The following is a 20,573-nucleotide window of genomic DNA, read 5'->3' on the forward strand; positions in this document are numbered from 1 at the left end:
AACAACTAAGAGAAACATATGTACAGAAAACATCCCCATCATACCCTGATCAGCCTAAATAGAAGTGGCTCACTTGAGCTTGCATTTGTTCACACCATTTATGCCTGGAATCAGCTCTGTGCTTTGAAGCAATCTGCCCCTTGAACCATCTGTATATCTTGAACTGACACCAAGCCTTGAACCAACTGTGTATTTTGACCAGCCTGTTCCAAAGTAACTCTCTGAATGTGCATATGCTATGTGATTTTGCACACACACACACACACACACACACACACACACACACACACACACACAAATATGAGATGTGGTAGTGGTGGTCATATATTCTACCTCTGAACTTACATACTATCATAATTTGTTTTCAAAGTAAGAGAAATCTGACCCTTGTCTGTCCTCTTTATCCTTTATGAATTATGAATACCAACATTTATACTCTACTCAATTGGCTCATTTGTTTCTTAGGAATTCAGGATGTAAGGGGAGTGTATGTATGTACTCGGTTATGTGTGCTTCTCATTGTGTCCTTAGGTAATCACAGCAATATGTAGTGTTCACATGGAAAAAATCTGCCTGTGGCTGCACAGTTTAATGCGATCTGTATGTGTAATGTGTTGTGTCATAACGTTGTTGGTGTGGACCACCAACTCAATATTGCTGTTCCTTCTACAGGAAGGAAGAACCTCTCGAGATGTCTTCCAATAATGACCCTGTTGCAATTCCAATGATAGAAAGAAATCCCAATGACCTTCCTGGAATGGACACCAGTGACCCGAAGACATTGACTGGAGAGGCTGTGTTGAGTTTTCATAACATCAGCTATCGAGAAACAGTGCAGAGTGGCTTTCCATTTCGTAAAAAAACATGGGTGATAGAAAGACTATCAAATATCAGGTATGTGCATGAACTAAAAAGAACACTGTATGAACAACTTTTTCAACAACCGTTGACTTATTATAGAAAAGCTGTGTGTGTATGTGTGTGTGCGTGTGTGTGTCTGTATGTGTTACTGTGTGCATATGTGCATTTAATTGTATGTGTGCATGTTCACATGTGCAGATGTGTCGATGCATCGACACACCACGGTACAAGGCCATAAGAGGACAACCTTGAGCTACCCTGCAGCAGACAGAGTGTCTCATTGTCTGCTGAGGTGTATGCCAGGTTAGCAGCCTGCAAGAGTCCTGGGATTCTCCTGTCTCTGTCTCCCATCTCTCTCTAGAGCATGGAGTTGCAGGTACCCACGACTGTACCCAACTTTATGTGAATTCTGGATGTTTAACTTAGGTCTTCACCCTTGAACAGCAAGTGCTTCACCCATTGAACATTCCCCAGCCTCATCTTCTAGTCCATACAGATAGGCTCATGATCACATAATGAGATGGAGACTAAAAGAACCTAATGGATTAGCCGGTTGGTGATGGGGCACGCCTTTAATCCCAGCACTTGGGAGGCAGAGGCAGGTGGATCTCTGTGAGTTCAAGACCAGCCTGGTCTACGAGAGCCAGTTCCAGGACAGCCTCCAAAGCCACAGAGAAACCCTGCCTCGAAAAACCAAAAAAAAAAAAAAAGAAAAAAAAAAGAATGTAATGGATTAATGACACAGAAAGTTTGTTCTTTGAAAATATAAACAAGCTTGACAAACTCAGACACATTATCAAAACAAACAAGGAAACAAACAAAAAATCCCCCAATTCTGAGTAATGGTTGCAATTCAATAAAATTAAGGCTGGAAAAGTAATACAAAAGGCACACTGTTAAAAATCAAGTGATACGAGGGAATATTGCACTACAAATTTGAAAATCTAAAAGAATTGTGTGCACATCTGTATAACCATCCCCTCCCAAAACTGACCTGAAGGTTTATACCAGGCTGAAGGGTCAGATACAAGAGATGAGATGGAAGCAATGAGGAAGTCCCAACAGCAGAAAGTCTGGGTCCTCATTTTTTGCTCAAAATTCATCAAGAGCTACAAAAAGCTAAAACCAATAATCCGCATATTGTTCCATGACATAGAGAAGCCATGCTGTGGAGTTATCAATCAGCAGTCAATATTTCTTTATTTAGATACACCAGCCAAGCGCAGGCCAAAGCGTGCCAGAGCAGCCAGCCCAGAGCGAGGAGGAGGGAGCAAGAAGAAGGGCCAGAAGAAGGGAGGGTCCACGTGTCCTCGGTCCTTTAAGAAGCCTTTGACTTCCCCTCACCCAGCCCTCGCCCTCACGGGCATGTTCCCGGCACACCTGTCCGTGTTACCTGGGGACGGGGCTACAGTGTCTCCCTACACCATGCTTCCAACCAAATCCCAGGACAGAGTACACAGAGCAAGCTCTTCCCTACAGTCGGCATAGATTCTTCCTCCTAACCCCAACCATCGCCTCTGTTCTTGGGCACTGGTGTTTCTGCTCCTCCACCTACAACCTCCATCACTTTCTTACAAAGAGGGGAATGGGCAGGGCAAAGGATTGACACATTGTCTGGATATGAAGTAACAAATGGGAACAAAGCTAAGTTTTCTATAAGAAATGCCTTTTTTCAATCTGGATATTAACTACTCTGAATCAATTTTCTGACATAACTTGTATTTGTGCTGTACCTATGAAAGACCCCTCAAACCCATAAGGACCTCAGGATCCCGAGGAGCCCCCAAGACTCAGAAACCAGACCAAGAGCTGCAAAAGCAAGAGGGTTTATTGAACGAATGTGCATTAGGGTGTCAGCAATATCGGGAAAGCTGAACACCCCAGCAAGGGTTATAGGTTCCTTATATAGGAAAAAAACGCAGATCAGCATACAGGCAAGGGGCACAAAGTGATTGATTACAAAGTATGATCTCATGTTAGAGTGGTCACCCAGGTGTGACCTGCTTTTTTGCAAAGGAAAAACCATAGAACGTACCCTGAAAGGTCCTTGATTGTTGGCCAGCCAGGTGTGACCCAAAGAGGGCTGTCTTGGCGATTGCCCCCGTCTAAACCATAGGATGTGCCCGGGGTTGGGGCCAGCTTCCTTGTAGTGGGCCAAGGCCTGTGGGAAATGTTTTCTCTCTGTGAACTAAAATCTTTTAAAACCTTTTCTCTCAGCAAACTAAAATCTTTCACGTATTCATCAATGAAGAATGTCCTCTCCAGGAGGGATGACTTTCAACTCTAAACTGAGAATATTCTAATCTCTTTATCGGGGAAGGAAATTATCCTTTGTGTGTGTGTTTATTTAGCTTTTCTATTTTGATTCAGAAGGTTTTGTTTTGAGTGTTAAACTTGGTAATGCTCTCCTGTCTCTGGAGCACTTCTTTCTAGTGTTTGGATTTCTACATAAGACACATTGACTTTGATTTGATTCTATTTTAATAGGTAAGGACATGTCTACTGATAATCCCATGACTTATTCATATAGGCTGCATGCAGGACTATATGAAGATGCTGATCATCAAACATTAGAAAGAAGCTGTTACATGTTTAATAGAGTCTTCATGACAACCTGCTACTTGCTTCAAGGACACTGAACTTAGATGCACCATGTTTCAAAAAAGACAAGCCAATTAAATAATAAGCAGCAGGGATTTTGGGATATCTGAGCCATTTTTCTGATTAATCTCCACTAGCAATTGACATCTCTTATAAATAATAGACCTCTATTGATATTTTATTTTTCTATGGCTATTTTCTGTGTACAATTCCATCCAGCTTCAACAGCATATTCAATTTAGGCACTAAGATAATATAACTTCTTTTAAATATAAAAATCACCCAGATTGATTTTGTGTCTGCAGTGGGATCATGAAACCTGGCCTCAATGCCATCATGGGACCTCAGGACGGGAGCAGATCTTTGTGAGTATAAGGGAAAGCATGTGCACGCCCTTTGTATCCAGTTTCCCTGCTGTAAACAATTACAGGAGTTGTCTAAGTTTTGTGTGTCTATGTGTGAGTCTGTCCATGTGCCATGGACATGGATAATGTGCCGGAGGGAGCATTCTCATTTTCTACCACCAAAGTTTTAATTTCTTGATGGGAAATGATAGAGTGATTGGTATATGTAGTTGGGTCATAATATTATTAAATATGGGGGAGATAGTATTAAAGTTAGAAAGATGAAGGAGAAGTTTCTGGGGACAAAGCATCACCAGGCCCAACTCTCAAAATAGAGCAGGACATTACTTGTCTTACTCCCCAAGGTCAGATAGCAGGGAGAGGCTGGGCAGTCATGTGGATCATGTCTTGCATCTGTAATTCTGAGCTGTATTAGAGCACATACAGAAAAGAAAGGAGTGTGTGTGTGTGTGTGTGTGTGTGTGTGTGTGAGAGAGAGAGAGAGAGAGAGAGAGAGAGAGAGATTTCAGTTAAACTTTTGACTTGTTTACCACTTAATTTTATGTCTTACTTTATGCAGAATTTTTATCCTGAATATGTAAAAGATTATAGCTGTTACTGAAGGGAGAAACTAAACTACACAACATACATAACCCTCTCTAGGTTATTAGATGTCTTAGCTGCAAGGAAAGATCCACGTGGATTATCAGGAGATATTCTGATAAATGGAAAACCTCGACCTGCTAATTTCCAATGTACTTCTGGTTATGTCCCACAAGTAAGTGTTGGTGGGTTTGTAATTTTAGATTCCCTCTGCCTCTGTATGGTTAGATGCTCAGCTTGTAGATTTGTGTGTTTCCAGTTCATTATATGGCACATTTATAGGCTTGACTTTCTCTACACCAGCTTATCCTAGTGACTCCTTAGCCTGAGACTGGCATTATTAAATAGGAAGATGGGGAGGGGTTGAGTATGACATCTTTGGTACAGTATTAGTAATTGCAGCTGTGATTTAATTCTACAAAGGACTACCTTTGTCCAACCTTGCCCTTCCTCCATCTTTCTCCACTGCTTAGATGTTTTCTGCAAATAATTGCAGGTAGCAGTCACAAAAATCCCTGAGCTCTACTTGGAAGGCAAATGGGAGGGGGGTGAAAATGATTGCATCAGGCTCTGTAGTTGAAATTAGTAGCATTGAAAGCTTATTTTTCAGTAGAGCATTACATAGAATATTGTTTATATGAGGATCAGGTTACATTTATAGAGTGATTGTCTTCATGATAACTATATTTAATTAAAATTCCATTTAACCTTAAGAATGACATGGTGATGCGCACGGTGACTGTTAGAGAGAATGTAGAGTTCTCAGCAGCTCTTCGAATTCCAACATATGTAACAAGACATGAAAAAAGAAATCGAATTAGTGAGGTCCTTGAACTTCTGCATCTGGATGAGGAGTCAAATGTCAAGGTAACGTGAAGAAAAATCTCAAAAAACTCAGAGCAAAAAAAAAAAAAATCCCTATGTGGCTAATATGTTTCCTATAATGTGTGTGGTCAAGGTGGCTGGTCACATGATATAAAGAGAAAATTAAGCTGGGAAGCCATCTTAGCAATGGTTAATCCTGGGAATGGAATGTGATTCAGTAGGGAAAAGTGTTCCTTACATGACCATTTCCGTGTGTGTCTCACATGACCATCTCTGTGTGTGCCTCACATGACCATCTCTGTGTGTTCCTTCCATGGCCTTTTCCATGTGTTCCTCACATGAACTTCCTCTTCCTTCAGCCTGAAATCTTCACTCTCTAGAAAATTTGACAAGGGCTTTCTTCTATTTATTGTCTCTTCTGCTACAAGACTTGCTCCTTTGTTGTTTGATTGTATTTCTGGACTGACATAGGACGAGAGATGGAGGACTCTGACTCTGTGATTCACTCTGCATTTATTTCCTTCAGGGTTGTACTTGGCCTCTTCAGCATTTACTTTTACTTGTTTTGTGCCTGTTATTTCCTGTAGCCTTTCTCTCTGTTTTTATCCTATCCTGTCTGTGGTGGATAGTTCTAATTGTCAAGTTGACACAGTCTAGAGTTACATGGAATCATCTAGCAGAGTCTCTATGAGGAATTGTAGTCAGGGTGCCTTGAGGACATCTCAGTGTGTGACTATCTAGGTTAAGTTATAGATGTAAAAAGTGATGCAGAAAGACCCAGCCCATCACAGGCCACACCATTCTTTGGGCTTGGGTCCTGGGTGGCATGAGGATGGAGAAAGTGAGTTGAGCCCTGGCAGGCATGCATGCATTCATCCTCTCTGTGCTCTTGACTGGATGTAACCAGCTTCCTGCCTTGGCTTTCCTGTAATGGGGGACTATACTTTGGAACTGTGCCAAAATAAAGTCTTTTCCTCCTTGTGTGGTGACATATTATTTATGATTTATTGACGCTTGCCTGAGAATTCAGATATCAAAGGCATCCACAAACCATAGAAACCAGGCACACACTTTAAATCTCAGAACTCAGGATTAAGAAGTAGACAGATCTATGTTAGTTCAAGGCTTCACTGAGGTACAAGAAATAATCCAGTCCTAAAGAGAAACAGCTCACACAATGATGATCTCAGCACCTGGGATTATACCCCTTTAATCCCAGGAATCATGAGAGGTATTTAAGACAGAAACAGGGTCTCAGAAAGAGTGTTCATTCTCCAGCCACATTGAGGATAGGAAGACATTGAAGTCTCAGGATTCTCCATCCATGCTGAGGAGAGGCATTAGTCTGAGGTTTGGTGGAGCCAGGATCGCCTTTCAGTCTGAGGTAGAGATAAGAGCTAGTAACCAGTAGCCGGCTGCTTTGCTTTTGTCATCTTCAGCTTGAAGCCTGATCCCCAATGTCAGTCTCTGGTTCATTTATTTATCATGCTACATCCTTGTTTACCTTTGATCTAAGCAACTGGCCAGAAACCTAGGATATGCATTTGTCCTCATTGCCTGCTTCCTTATCTTCTGTCAATATTCATTCTCAAACCCTGTGTAAGGTTTTGTAGAGACAACCTGTGCAAGTGTAACAATGCATGGACCAAGTGATGCCTCCTGTTGAGACTTTCACAAGATCAGGAAAGGTAATAGATAAGTGGTGAACTTCATAGCTGACCATTTCAATAGCTAAGTAGTTTCTTACTGACATATTTCAAAAGAATATTGTGGAGTACTTCTTCCCTGAATATTTATTTTTTTATCCATGAAAAACAAGGACATTTGTTTATCTTAACAATTCCACTCTTAACTATCCAACAAATTCTTGATATCGTCAGCCCTGTCAGGGCTATAACCATTCACAATCCCCGAATGTTCTTATTATTATGTTGTTTATAGAACTTGATAGGTACTATATTTGTTGTTTGCTTAGAGATTATAATATCAAGATTGCTTCCCTCTTCTTGTGTCTTCTGAGCCATCCTCCGTGTCACATGACACCAACCCATTGAGAAGATAATATATAGATATCTGCTGAGCAGGCGAGTGGGGTGAAAATGGTCTCCCCAGACTAGGATTCTCATGGATTAACTCCTGTTCTGGGTCCTCCTTAGAGGCAGTGAGCAATAGGAAGACACTGGCTCTTGACTCCCATGATACTTCTCCACATTCGTTTATGAGATGTTTGTCTTCTTGGGAAGAACAATAGAAAAGCTGACAATTACCACAATTTCCTTTTTCACCAGTGATGGAATTTTGTGTGCTTTGGCTCTGTTTATTAATGTTGTTTTATATTCATAGTAAGATACTTTCTATCTATGTATCGTTTGGGAGCACAGGAAGAGGGGGGAGGGAGCTAGGTGAATGAGAAGGGAAGAAGAGGAGGGATGCAGAGGACATGAGGGAGCAGAAAGGTTGAGTCAGGGGAAGAATAGATGATAACAAGAAAGGAGATACCATAATAGAGAGAGACATTTCAGATTTACAGAGAAATCAGGCACTAGGGAAATGTCTGGAGATCTACAAAGATGACACCAGCTAACAATCTAAGCAACAGAGGAGAGGCTACCTTAAATGCCCTCCCCTGATAATGAGATTGATGACTGACCTATATGCCACGCAATAGCCCTCATCCAGCTATTGCTGGTTTGAGAAAACCAGCCCTTGTCCTAAATTGCTTATTGGTTTTTAAATGGACAACATAGAGAGGTATTTATTAACCTTTTGGAGTCATGAAATGTAATAAATTGCAAAAATTTTAATATAACTTTTAAATGATAACTTTCAAAAAAGACTCTGCATGTGTGTGTTTGTGTGTGTGTGTGTATGTGTGCTTGCACACCCTTGAGAATGCTCCTGTATGTGTGTGTGTGTGTCCCCCTTCACCTGAAGGCCATAGCACACACATGGGGGTCATAGGACACCTTTGTCTAGGGTCCATTCTCTCCTCCCACTGTTTTTTTTAATTACATTTTTATTTTTATTTATTTTTTTGCAGATTTTTTTATTTGAATTAGAAACAAGATTGTTTTACATGACAATCCCAGTTCTCTTCTCCCTCTCGTCCACCCCTACCACCCCCCCAACTAAAACCCTACCTAAGGCTCCCCAGGGAGGGTGAGGTCTTCCATAGGGTGTCATCAGAGTCTATCATATCCTTTGGGATAGGACCTAGACCCACTCCCGTGTGTCTTGGCTCAGGGAGTATTCCTCTATGTGGAATGGGCTCCCAAAGTCCACATCTATGCTAGGGATAAGTACTGAACTACTACGGGAGGTCCTGTAGTTTTCCGAGATTTCCTCACTGAAACCCATGTTCCTGGGGTCTGGATCAGTCCCATGCCTGTATCCCTGCTATCAGTCTGGGGACCAAGAGTTCCCCGATGTTCAGGTCAGTTGTTTCTGTGGGTTTCACCAGCCTGGTCTGACCCCCTTTGCTCTTCATCCTTCTCTGCAACTGGATTCCCGTTCAGTTCAGTGATTAGTTGTGGGTGTCTGCTTCTACTCCCACCAGCTGCTGGATGAGGGCTATCTGGTGGCATATAAGTCAGTCATCAATCTCATTATCAGGGGAGGGCATTTAAGGTAGCCTCTCCTCTGTTGCTTAGATTGTTAGCTGGTGTCATCTTTGTAGATCTCCAGACATTTCCCTAGTGCCTGATTTCTCTGTAAACCTGAAATGTCTCCCTCTATTATGGTATCTCCTTTCTTGTTATCATCTATTCTTCCCCTGACTCAACCTTTCTGTTCCCTCATGTCCTCTGCATCCCTCCTCTTCTTCCCTTCTCATTCACCTAGCTCCCTCCCCCCTCTTCCTGTGCTCCCAATTTGCTCAGGGGATCTTGACCCTTTCCCCTTCTCCAGGGGACCATTTATGTCTCTCTTAGGGTCCTCCTTGTTTACTAGCTTCTCTGGCAGTGTGGATTGTAGGCTGGTAATCCTTTCCTCTATGTCTGAAATCTGAATATGAGTGAGTACATACCATGTTTGTCCTTTTGTGATCGGTTACCTCGCTCAGAATGGTTTCTTCTAGTTCCATCCATTTTCCTGCAAATTTCAAGATTCCATTGTTTTTTTCTGCTGAGTAGTATTCCATTGTGTAAATGTACCACATTTTCTCTATCCATTCTTCAGTTGAGGGACATCTAGGCTGCTTCTAGGTTCTGGCTATTACAAATAGTGCTACTATGAACATCGTTGAACAGATGTCCTTGTTGTATGAATGTGCTTCTTTTGGGTATATGCCCAAGAGTGGAATTGCTGGATCTTGTGGTAGATTAATTCCCATTTTCTTGAGGAGTTGCCATACTGATTTCTAAACTGGCTGTACAAGTTTGCACTCCCACCAGCAGTGGAGAAGTATTCCACTTTCTCCACATCCTCTGTCATTGGTGTTTTTTATTTTGGCCATTCTGACAGGATAAGATAGTATCTCAGAGTTGTTTTGATTTGCATTTCCCTGATGGCTAAGGATGTTGAACACTTTCTTATGTGTCTTTCAGCCATTTTAGATTCCTCTATTGAGAATTGTCTATTTAGTTCTGTACCCCACTTTTTAATTGGATTGTTTGGTGTTTTGGAGACTAGCTTCTTGAGTTCTATGTATATTTGGAGATCAGCCCTCTGTCAGATGTGGGGTTGGTGAATATCTTTTCCCAGTCTGCTCCCACTGATTTTTAAGGCAGGGTCTGTCTTGTTCGGTCCTCCACACATGTTTGATGCTCCTGATCCACCAACCATCTCTTTGTAATCACATGTTGATGGAATTACAGATTCCTGCCACTGCATGTAGCTATTATATGTGAGTTCAAGGGACTGAACTCAGGCTTCAGGCTTGTGCTTTTCCTGCTAAAACTTCTCCTCAGCCTTTCATAAGATTTTCATTTAAGAAATGTAGAGAGAACATGTGATTACTGCAAAAGTGTGACTGTTATGTGGCCAGCACAATAGTCCACTTGTAATACCAATCTCCCGGGCTTGTTAGTGTTCACAATAGCAGCTCACTAAAGCTGTTTCTCACTGTACATTTTTAAAGAACCTTAGGTAGTTTCTTACTCCTGAGACTTAATTACTTTTCATCCATAAAAATAAGTACATCTGTTTATGTATAAACTCTATTCTTAACTATCCAAATGAAAAATTCATTTATATCTTCAGCCTTGTCCTGACCACACTCATCCACATTTCCCAGACATCCATTGTTGTATGTTATCAGTAGGGCTTAATCATGATTTGGTTATCAAGTTTGGGGAGTATTATTCCCTATTTCTGTGTCTCCCTAAACCTTGCTATTTCCTCTCAACTTACACAGTGACATTGACTGGTACAAAGACTGTGCCAGTTTGACCTGTAGAACATACATACCAGCTTTTAGATTTGCCTACAAGGATGAGTCATGAATTCTGTGATAGTATACAGTGTAAATAATGTCAATTTGCAAAATCATAAGGTAGCTAAAAAAGTCCTAATAAGGCAATGTGGAATTTTTGTTAAAAAGCAATATGTGTCTATGTATCTGAGTGTGTGTTCTGTAGGGTGTGTATATTTGTATGTATATGTTGTGGTGTGTGTGTGTGTGTGTGTGTGTGTGTGTGTGTGTGTGTGTGTTGGGAGGTTGTTAAATGACCACAAATTTACTAGAGATACTTCATATTCTTCTGTCTGGTCTTCTTCATTCCTTATACAGAATGTGCCAATCTGGGACTTTGATAACTCATTGCCCTGGAATGTGTGACATGAAAATGAACAAAGCACCTATCATTAGCATGGGTTTCATGTCAACCCTGACCTGAGCCTCTTTCTACTCCCCTGGAAAAGAGGAATGTCCTCCTTCTTCTCCCAGGTGCCCACACTCTGCTCCTCAGGATATTGATATAACCGGCTAGTTCACTACATGACGATGATGGTAGTTGTCCTTGTTAATAATGATGGTTGTTGGTGTTTTAGCCTAGATCTAAGGAGCTCAGGAAGAGGACCAGCATAGCAATGGAGCTGGTTGCCGAGCATCCCATTTTGTTCTTGGATGATCCCACCACTGACTTAGACTTGAAAACTGCTACTGATGTCATCAAAGTCCTGAGAACGTAAGTGCTGAAGGAACATTAGTTTCATTCACTCAATACCTGGTCACTTGTGTGCATTTTGTGCAGGAGATTCAGAAGTAAGCAACCAAATTCCTTCCTTGTTTATTAGAGGGAAACTTCCATTAACAAGGAATACACATTAGGAACCATGACACAAGAGCATAGGTAAAGAGGCTGTGGTGAAGGTGGAGCACTGCTTTGGTGGAGCACTACTTTAAATTGCATGTCCCCGTAACCCTCATGCATGTGACTAGTGAGCTGGGATGAGTGGGTGAAAGCTGAACAGAATGCTGGATGGAGGGAAAATTCATTTGTTCTGAGGTAAAGCACATTTGGTGTGTCTGGAACATTAGCTAGACCAAGTTGACTAGAACTTGGTGGCCTGAGGGGATGAAAAGTTCCTAGAGCAGTGTCAAGGACACCCCAGACTGGGTGACTTGATAGAAGTTAAATTTCTTACAGTTCTGGGTCTGGGAAGCCAGGCATTAAGGTACCCACAGGCTGTGTCTGCTGCAGCCTGGGTCACTAATTGTGGATGGTGTCCTCTCTCTCTTCGTGTGTCTATGCACTGATCTCTTAAATGAACAGGAGTTACATTAGGACACACTAGTAATCTCATTCTAACTTAATGACCTTTTTAAAGACTCTGTCTCCATTATAGCCACATTCTAAGTTCTTATATGTGAGGTCTTCCACAAATGAGTCTTTAGAAGGACACAATTCAGCCCTTCACATTCACAATTGGTCATCCTACCTGTAGTTTCTTCCAGTGCTCTGGGAGCAGACTCAGGCTCTGATATGCTGTGTTCTCCTTGGTCTCCAACACTCCTGGAAGTACATCCTAGTGGCTCTATCTATCTATCTATCTATCTATCTATCTATCTATCTATCTATCTATCTGTGTTCTATTTATTAGTGTGCATGTATGTGTGTGCATGCGTGTGTGTGTGTGTGTGTGTGTGTGTGTGTGTGTGTGTGTGTCTGTATGTTTGTCTGCAAATGGGTTCGAGGGACTGAACTTGTATCTTTAGACTTAGCATCAAGTTCCTTCACCTATTGATTCATCCCGTTTCCTTGGCTTGAGTATTGATCAACTAATCATTTTGTGGTTGCTGGGTTATATGATATGAAATTATAGCTTTTCCATTTGTGATTAATAGTCTGACAGGGAAAACAATGAACTGTTATGTCATTTTTCTGCCCTTATCTCCTCTCTACCAATCAGTTTTCCTACTTGGATTCAAGGTGTACACTACCATGTGTTAAGACACTCTTTCCCATCAGCCTGGTCCCACAGCCGTGTCAGCCCCAAATGAACTCACAGAGACGCATATTAATTATAAATCTGTTGGCAAATGACTAGGGCTTTGCATTGGCTATCTCTGTCTTAATTATTAACCCATTTCTATTAATCAATGTATTTCTACATGGATGTATCTTACCAGGGAATATTTCACTCATGTCCTCTCTTCCAGGGATCACATTGCTACTCCTCTTTGCCTACACTTCCCAGAATTCTCCACATCTCCTAGACCTGCCTATCTTGCTACCCTATTGGCCACAGTGTTTTATTCATCAACCAATAAGACAAACATATATACAGAAAGACAACTCCCATCAACCATGCCTAGCTTTCTCACTCTCTCTTATTATTTTCCTCCCTCCCTACATTACTATCTCCCTCCCTCCCTGCCTCATTCTCGTTCTTTTGCTCTTTCTGTTTGTGTTAAAGAAACAGGATCTCATGTGACCTAGGTAGGCCCTGAACTCCTGATCCTTCTAGGTGCTGGGGTATAACAGATATCTTACCATACCCAGATTTAAAAAAATCTTTATTGATTCTTTGGGAATTTCATATCATGCATTCCAATCCCACCCAACTCCCAGTCCCACATATCCAGTCTTGACTCTCATGGAAACCCACAAAGGAAAACTTAAAAAGAAACAAGATATTATTTAAAAACTACACAAAGAAAACAACACAAAAGCAAGACAGCAACAACAAAAACAAACGGAGCAAAAGGAAAAACAAACACTTCACTCACCTGTCTTTCCTATCCTCCATCACCTCTTCTTTTGTAGTAGTGGCACTGGGAGCTGCAGCATGACGTAGAGTGGACCCTCCCATCCAAACAGCTTTTTAAGTAATTGCTCATTGCATAATTAATGAATTGTTGGTGAGGTTCAAGGCCTCTGGCTTCTGGTACACCACCAATGCTGGACCTGCACTGAAACTCCTCTGGGATATCCTGCTGCTACCCTGAGTCATGGAGATCCTGGACCTTTGTCTCTGCAGGGTTGGTCCCTCCATGAGCTCCAGCAGGTCACTGATGGGGTAGATGTTGGGATGGGACAACTCAGAACCCTGGATGTGTGCCTGGGTGGTAGCTGAGCTGGTTAGTCCATGACAGACATGCACCATACCCGGCTTTTATGAACATATTTTCAAAGCAGCTTTAAACACTGTTTTGGGTTATTGGTTCTCCTAACTTCCTGAAATGGTAGTTCAGCTTATTTTTTCCAGTCATGGAATTAAACAAATGGTCAAATCCCAGGCTTGCCCCTCCCTAACTGTGACACATTGGTCACAGTTCTAAGCCTTATCAACAAAAAGGGTGAAATTATAATAGAATTGCCTTAAGCCGATATTGTGAAGTTTGAAATGAGGTTATTGCTGAAATGTTTAGCAGGGAGAGCAAGGTTAGGAATGTGAATCACATTGTCAGAACAGTGAAAACCAGTTCCTGAAGAGACAGAAAGTAAAAGATTAGAGGGAATTGTGCATATAGTCATAGTTGTAATATTTGCTCTGTCATTGGTGAGTGAACCTGTCCATCACCTGGGCTGCCTGTTCATGATTTGGACTCTTTGCACTGACTCCCAGATATTCCAACTCAGTGTCTAGAAGACTGCCAGGGATTTTCATTGCCAGTAACACTTGAGTGGACCCTGGACTACTAACATCCCACACAGTATAAGTCCTAATATTTAAATAAAAGCTTTAGCTTGGTTTCCTATCAGGTGATAATACAAATGCGATGAGGTGTTTTTAAGGAAAATTCAAGCTGAAATGGGAACAAAGAGTATAGCTTCCAGAATAAAACATTTTGTAGAGAATGTCAAGGTTCCTCTGTGCAGTGACTTAGGTTTTTCCCTCTTTAAACTTAGGATGTCTATGAGGGGACGGACAATCATCTTCTCCATTAATCAGCCCCCGTACTCCATCTTCAAATATTTTGATAGCCTCACCTTAGTGGCCTCAGGAAAAGTCATGTTTCACGGCCCTGCACAGGAGGCCTTGGAGTACTTCACATCCGCAGGTATGGCTGACTTTTGCTGTGAGAGCTCCTTCATTCATGGGATCTGGGAGAAGAACAGGGGTTCTCAGGACTTCGGATTGACCCTCATGCAGACATGCTGTGTGTGGGTTTCTCCACATTAAAGACCTTTGGTTGACGTGGTGACAGGATTCTGTTAGTTGTGAGGCACAGGCTTGTTGTTCAGGTCTCTCTTCTTTCTCCTGTCCTGTATCACACCTGTGTCACAGTATTTTTACTGAACCACTTGTTCTGCTTCCCGGTCATGTGACCTTCTTGATTAACATGCCAGCCTCAGGCCCAGTTATCAGTCATTGGGACAGCTTTGGGAAGGCCCAGTGTCCTCATGTTCTTGCTCAAGTAGCAGATGGTGGTTTTCAGTTTTCCCCACTTGTGATCTGACTTGGAGGGGCTGGAGATAGCACTTAACTTAGTAACTTTGCGTTTCAGGCTTAGGCAATGTGGGCTCCTAGAGAGGCTCAAAACTGACTGTTGTGACTCATGATTGTCATCTGCCTGGTTTGTTCAGAGTCAGATTCAATGATGACATATTTCTTAGTGGTTCATGCTGCCAGTTACATCTTAGTGAAATATGAATACATTTATGGATGATTTTCTTGATGCTAAATATAGATTTAAATATTTGCCATCTATCACTCTTATTTGTTTTTGATTAATCTTTGTCATTTAAAATTATACAAATATTTGTGAGACTTTGGAGTCCTATAAAAATGGAGGCCACATTCAAATGATTTTTTCATAAGAAGAGTTCACATACGTATGAATATCACATGTATAAATTCATAAATGAATATAGACATATAATATGTCTATATACATTAGACTGGGAAGCACATATTTTTTAAATAGTATGAGTGTTATATAATAGGAAAGGATAAATTAGTGGGGGAGGGGAAGAGAAAGAAGTTCTTAGATTCTGTCTCCCCTCTCCTTTCCCACTCTCTGAAAGAGGGTCCTCAGGTTTGTGTTCATGGCCTACCTTCTTTGTAGATTACAAGTATGATTCCCACAACAACCCTGCAGACTTCTTCCTGGACATCATCAATGGAGGATTCTCTTCTATATTAGATACAGAGGAAGATGGCCATGAAGGTATGTGAGTCTTCTACTGTCAGACTTTTGCCTAACTGATTTCATTAAAACACAACTATGGTTCCTTAGAATAGAGTTTTTTATGTTAATTCAGCTAATCGACTTTGCAGTCTGTTTGTGCTTCCTGTTTTGTTTTGTTTTGTTTTGTTTTGTTTTTGGTTTTTCGAGATAGGGTTTCTCTGTGTAGCTTTGCAGCCTATCCTGGCACTTGCTCTGGAGACCAGGCTGGCCTTGAACTCACAGAGATCTGCCTGCCTCTGTCTCCCGAGTGCTGGGATTAAAGGCGTGTGCCACCAAAGCCGGACATTCTTTCTGTTTTTTATTTAACTTATAAAAGTACATGTACTCATTGTTTGTCCTATTATTCTTTATATTGTTTTAGATAGTTTGCTTATTGTAGACAGACTCACTCTGAATGTGTGCCCCTTCTCACTCACATCCCAAGTACAGGTATTACAGGGTAAATTGACTAATTTTATGTCAATTTGACACAAGCTGAAGTCCTGAGATTGGGCTGTAGGCAAGCCTGCAGGGCATTTGCTTAATTAGTGAGAGATGGGGAAGGGCCCAGTCCATTGTGTGTAGGGCTGTCTCTGGGCTGGTGGTTCTGGCTTCCATAAGAATACCGGAAGAGCAGACCACAGGGAGCTAGTCATATAAACAGCACCCTCAATGGCTCTGCATCAGCTCCTGCCTCTAGGTTCCTGTCCTGTGTGAGTTCCTGTCCTGACTTCTTCAGTGATGCACCACCATGCAGAAGAAGAAGTGAGATACCTTGCACCACCCCAACTTGCTTTTGTTCATGGTGGTCCATGACAGCAATAGAAACCCTAACTAATACACAGGGCTATGTCACCATGTCTGGCTTTGTCTATAACATATTAAAAACCAGATATTTGGAGATTTATACATTTGTATGTACATTCATTTGAAGCAGAGAGCAGGGACCAGACTTGTAGGTTAAGAAATGTATATCCATCAGGAAGGGAGGACTTTGTTAAGAATCATGGATGGGAAAAGGCCATTCAGTTAGCTGTGCCCATGGGATAATGACAGTAGTCAGGTCAGTTAGGGACACTTTTCCAATCTGTAAGGGAATTACACAGGACTAGTTTTATTATGCTCAAATTGTGGTAGGTTGAAGATGTAGCTTGGCTGGTAGAATGCTTGTGTAGATTGCACAAAGACTTGAGTTTGGTTCCTAGCACCATATAACTGGGTGTGAAGGTGCATGCCTGTAATCAGAGTGCTTGAGACAGAAACTGGAGGACCTGAAGAAGTTTATGGTCACCCTTAGCTTCCTAGCATCTTCAAGGCCAGTCTAGGGTACATGAGACTGTCTCAGAGAAAAACTGATACATTATTTATGAAAAGTGTCTTAGAAAAATCAGTTAAATTATTGTCTTTCTTGACTTTATCCACTTTTATCCTAAAGCCGACAAATACAAAGAACTTTCTGAGAGACAGCACCAAGTCACAGAAACATTAAGCAATATGTATACCCAGTCCTCCTTATACAGTGAAATGAAAACTGAGCTGGATTCACTCTTGGAGGAACAGATGGCAGGGAGGACCCCCACCTTGGAGGAGATCACCTGTGTCACCCCTTTCTGGCATCAGCTCTGGTGGATTATCTGTCGGTCATTCAAAAACTTTCAGGGTTTTCCCCGGGTCACTGCGATTCAGGTAATCTGATGAGTTATTTTGTTGTATTGTGCAAAACTCAAGTGGGAGCAATTTGATTCTGAGTGAGTCTCCTTCAGGGTCACACTCATCTTCTACTCCCTTCCATGTATTTGTCCTCTCCTCTCTACTTGGCATGTAGAAATATGCAAAGCTGGGCAGTGGTGTCGCTCGCCTTGAGTCAGTCCCAGCACTCAGAAGTCAGAGGCAGGCTGATTGATCTCTGTGAGTTCAAGAACAGGCTGGTCTACAAACCTACACAGTGAAAACTTGTCTCAAAATAAAAAAAAAGAAGAAAAGGAAAGAAAGAAATACTCAAAGAAGCAAGTAGAAAACGAATAATGTTTCATTACAGAAAAAGTTTTTAGTGTTGGATTTTATTTAGAGGAACTATAATGACTAATCCCGTAGGAAATTTAATTCAGGGAGTACAAATGATACTTCAGCCCTCCTGGGAGTTCCTCACACCTGTCTACTTTAATTCACCCTGTGCATTTTTCAAGTTCAAGTCCAGGGAGAAAGTAAAGGAGGAAAAGGCTTTTTCTGATGCAACTTTTCCTGAGGGTGGATGGATGGTAAGTGGATAAATAGATGAAATTGTAGTGTGTCAGATGAGAGAATGGAGTTGGAGAAAGTTAAAGTAGAGAAGGGGTGGAGATGAGTGGAGAGGGGAAGGAGGGTTGATCTGTAGTTGAAATTGGGAGGTGAGGAAACAGGGCCATGGAACAGCTCTGAGCATCTACTTTTCAGCCACTTAAAGTAGAAAACTGTCCATGCTCGCTGGCATCAGAGTTGAGATCTCAGTTTAGGTGAACACTTTTTGTCACTTACTTTGGTGTGTCCCCTAACCTCTCAGGTGCCTGTGTTCTCTTCCCCACTGTGTCATCTGTGTTGCAGTACCTGACCTGAGCTCTTCTCTGGCCCTTCCTAGTGGAGAACTGGGATTCCTTGCTTTTCCAGGGTCTGTCCTGTCAGAGCCTCCGATCTCAGAGATCTTAATTTTCAGTTTAACAACCAAGCAATCTATTGGCATGTGTGTTTTATATCAGGGACTCTGGCCAAAATATAGTGTTTATCTCACTGGAGAGAACTGGATAGGAAACAGTATGTATGTATGTATGTATGTATGTATTTTAATTTTCTTCTCTTTTTATTATTTTCACATTCCAAGCCCAGTTTCCCCTCCTTCACCTCTTTCTGACTGTTATTGTTTTGTTTAGACTATAAGTTTATTATAAAGGCCCGGCAGAACGGGGAGACTAAGAAGAGGAAAAGGGGTAAATGGCTGACCGCCATGGCCGGTCTCCATAGAGAGACAGAGAGAGCGCACAGAGCGCGGGACAGAGAGACAGAGAACCAGAGAGACAGAGGAACAGAGGAACAGAGCGGGACAGAGAAACAGAGAAACAGAGAGCGGGAACAGAGAGCGTAAAGGGGCAGGGACTTATCTTTTAAAGGGGTCCTCTGCATCTGTGTGCAGACTTAGTTCCCATGGAACCTTGGGCTGACCAGGGTACTGCCTGTTTCACCAGGTAACAAGGGCAGGCCAGCATAATGCCTGAACCTTTCACTGACTCCCCACTTCCCCAATCCTACCCCCCCATACACTCCTCAGAGGGGATAAGGCTTCCTTGGGGAGTCACCAAAGTATGAGATACCAAGTTGAGACCGGCCCAAGTCCCCCTGCCCCTCAATCATGTTGGGCAAGATATCCCACCATAGGTGGGATATCCCACCAAAAAGCCAGTTCATGTAGCAGGAATAAGTCCTGGTCCTACTGCCAGGGCCTACCAGCCCTGACAGATCAAGCCACATAACTGTCACACACTTTCAAAGGGCCTAGTTTGGTCCCATGCAAGTTCCCCAGGTATCAGTCCAAGGACTTTGAGGTACTCTAGCTCAGATAGCTGTCTCTGTGGTTTTCCCCAACATGCTCTCGACCTCCTTGCTCATATGAACCCTCCCCCCTCTCTCCTGCTGAGCTCCAGGAGCTCAGCCCAGTGCTTGGCTGTGGATTACTGCATCTTCTTCCATTAGTTACTGGATGGAGATTCTATAATGGGAGTAAGGCGGTTACTAATCTGATTAAGGGCAAGACCCATTCAGGCACTGTCTCCATAGTTGCTAGGAGTCTTAGCTGGGGTCATCCTTGTGGATTCCTAGGAGCTTCCCTAGCGCCAGGTTTCCTGCTGACCCCATAATGGCCCCCTCTATCATGTTATCTCTTTCATTGCTCTCCCTCTCAGTCCCTCCCCCAACTTGGCCATCTGCATCCTTCATGCTCCCATCCCCCATCTCCTCCCTTTTACCTACCTCCCAGCTTACCCAGGAGATCCTAAATATTCCACTTCCTGGGCCCCTCCTTGTGTGTTCCTCTTAGGGCCCTCCTTCTTACCTAGCTTCTTTGGGGTTGTGGATTGCAGCCTGGTTACCCTTTGCTTTACCTCTAATATCTACTTACGAAGGAGAACAAACACACTGTGTTTGTCTTTCTGCATCTGGGTTACCTCATTCAGAATGTTTTCTTTTTTCTAAACCAATCCATTTGCCTGCAAATTTCAAGAAGTCATTGTTTTTTGTTTTGTTTTGTTTTATCTTCTGAGTAACAATAGATTGTTTAAATGTAACACATTTTCATTGTCCATTCTTTGGTTGATAGGCATCTAGGTTGTTTCCAGATTATGGCTATTACAAACCATGCTGCTAAGAACACAGCTGAGCAAGTGCCCTTGTGGTATGAATGTGCTTCCTTTGGGCATATGCCCAAGGGTGAAACCATATATCTTAAAATAATGAACAGTGTGTAGAATGCTTTCTACTCCTAATGGAAATGTTTTCTTTTTGTAAGACAATTATCATAGTCACGATGGCAGTGGCTGTGGGGACCACTTCACGTATCCTAAGAAATGATTGTACTGAAGGTCAAACCAGGTAAGCAAACTTGGATCCTCATTTTGATCCAAGCTCATATAAATCCATTAAGAATTGGAATCCATGACAATAACAGAGGAAACACTTTATCATGTGATAAAATGTTTTGGTACATTGAAAGCTGAGTGGAAGAACTCACTTATTCATGTAGGTTTGTGTGTAGATAGTAT

General features: G+C 42.1%; 1 protein-coding gene across 1 annotated transcript in view; it reads left to right on the forward strand.

Moving 5' to 3' along the window:
* Nucleotides 1–691: 691 nt before the first annotated feature.
* LOC100774582 (ATP-binding cassette sub-family G member 3) overlaps nucleotides 692–20,573 on the forward strand; it is a 35,742-nt gene continuing 15,860 nt past the window's right edge. The window contains exons 1-9 of the mRNA XM_035453132.1: nucleotides 692–894; nucleotides 3,768–3,827; nucleotides 4,470–4,584; nucleotides 5,124–5,276; nucleotides 11,223–11,359; nucleotides 14,528–14,679; nucleotides 15,688–15,789; nucleotides 17,225–17,475; nucleotides 20,321–20,403. Of these exons, the coding sequence (XP_035309023.1) occupies nucleotides 692–894; nucleotides 3,768–3,827; nucleotides 4,470–4,584; nucleotides 5,124–5,276; nucleotides 11,223–11,359; nucleotides 14,528–14,679; nucleotides 15,688–15,789; nucleotides 17,225–17,475; nucleotides 20,321–20,403 (1,256 nt within the window). The remainder of the gene's footprint in view (nucleotides 895–3,767; nucleotides 3,828–4,469; nucleotides 4,585–5,123; nucleotides 5,277–11,222; nucleotides 11,360–14,527; nucleotides 14,680–15,687; nucleotides 15,790–17,224; nucleotides 17,476–20,320; nucleotides 20,404–20,573) is intronic.

The sequence above is a fragment of the Cricetulus griseus genome, assembly GCF_003668045.3.
Source record: "Cricetulus griseus strain 17A/GY chromosome 1 unlocalized genomic scaffold, alternate assembly CriGri-PICRH-1.0 chr1_1, whole genome shotgun sequence".
Classification (NCBI taxonomy): domain Eukaryota; kingdom Metazoa; phylum Chordata; class Mammalia; order Rodentia; family Cricetidae; genus Cricetulus; species Cricetulus griseus.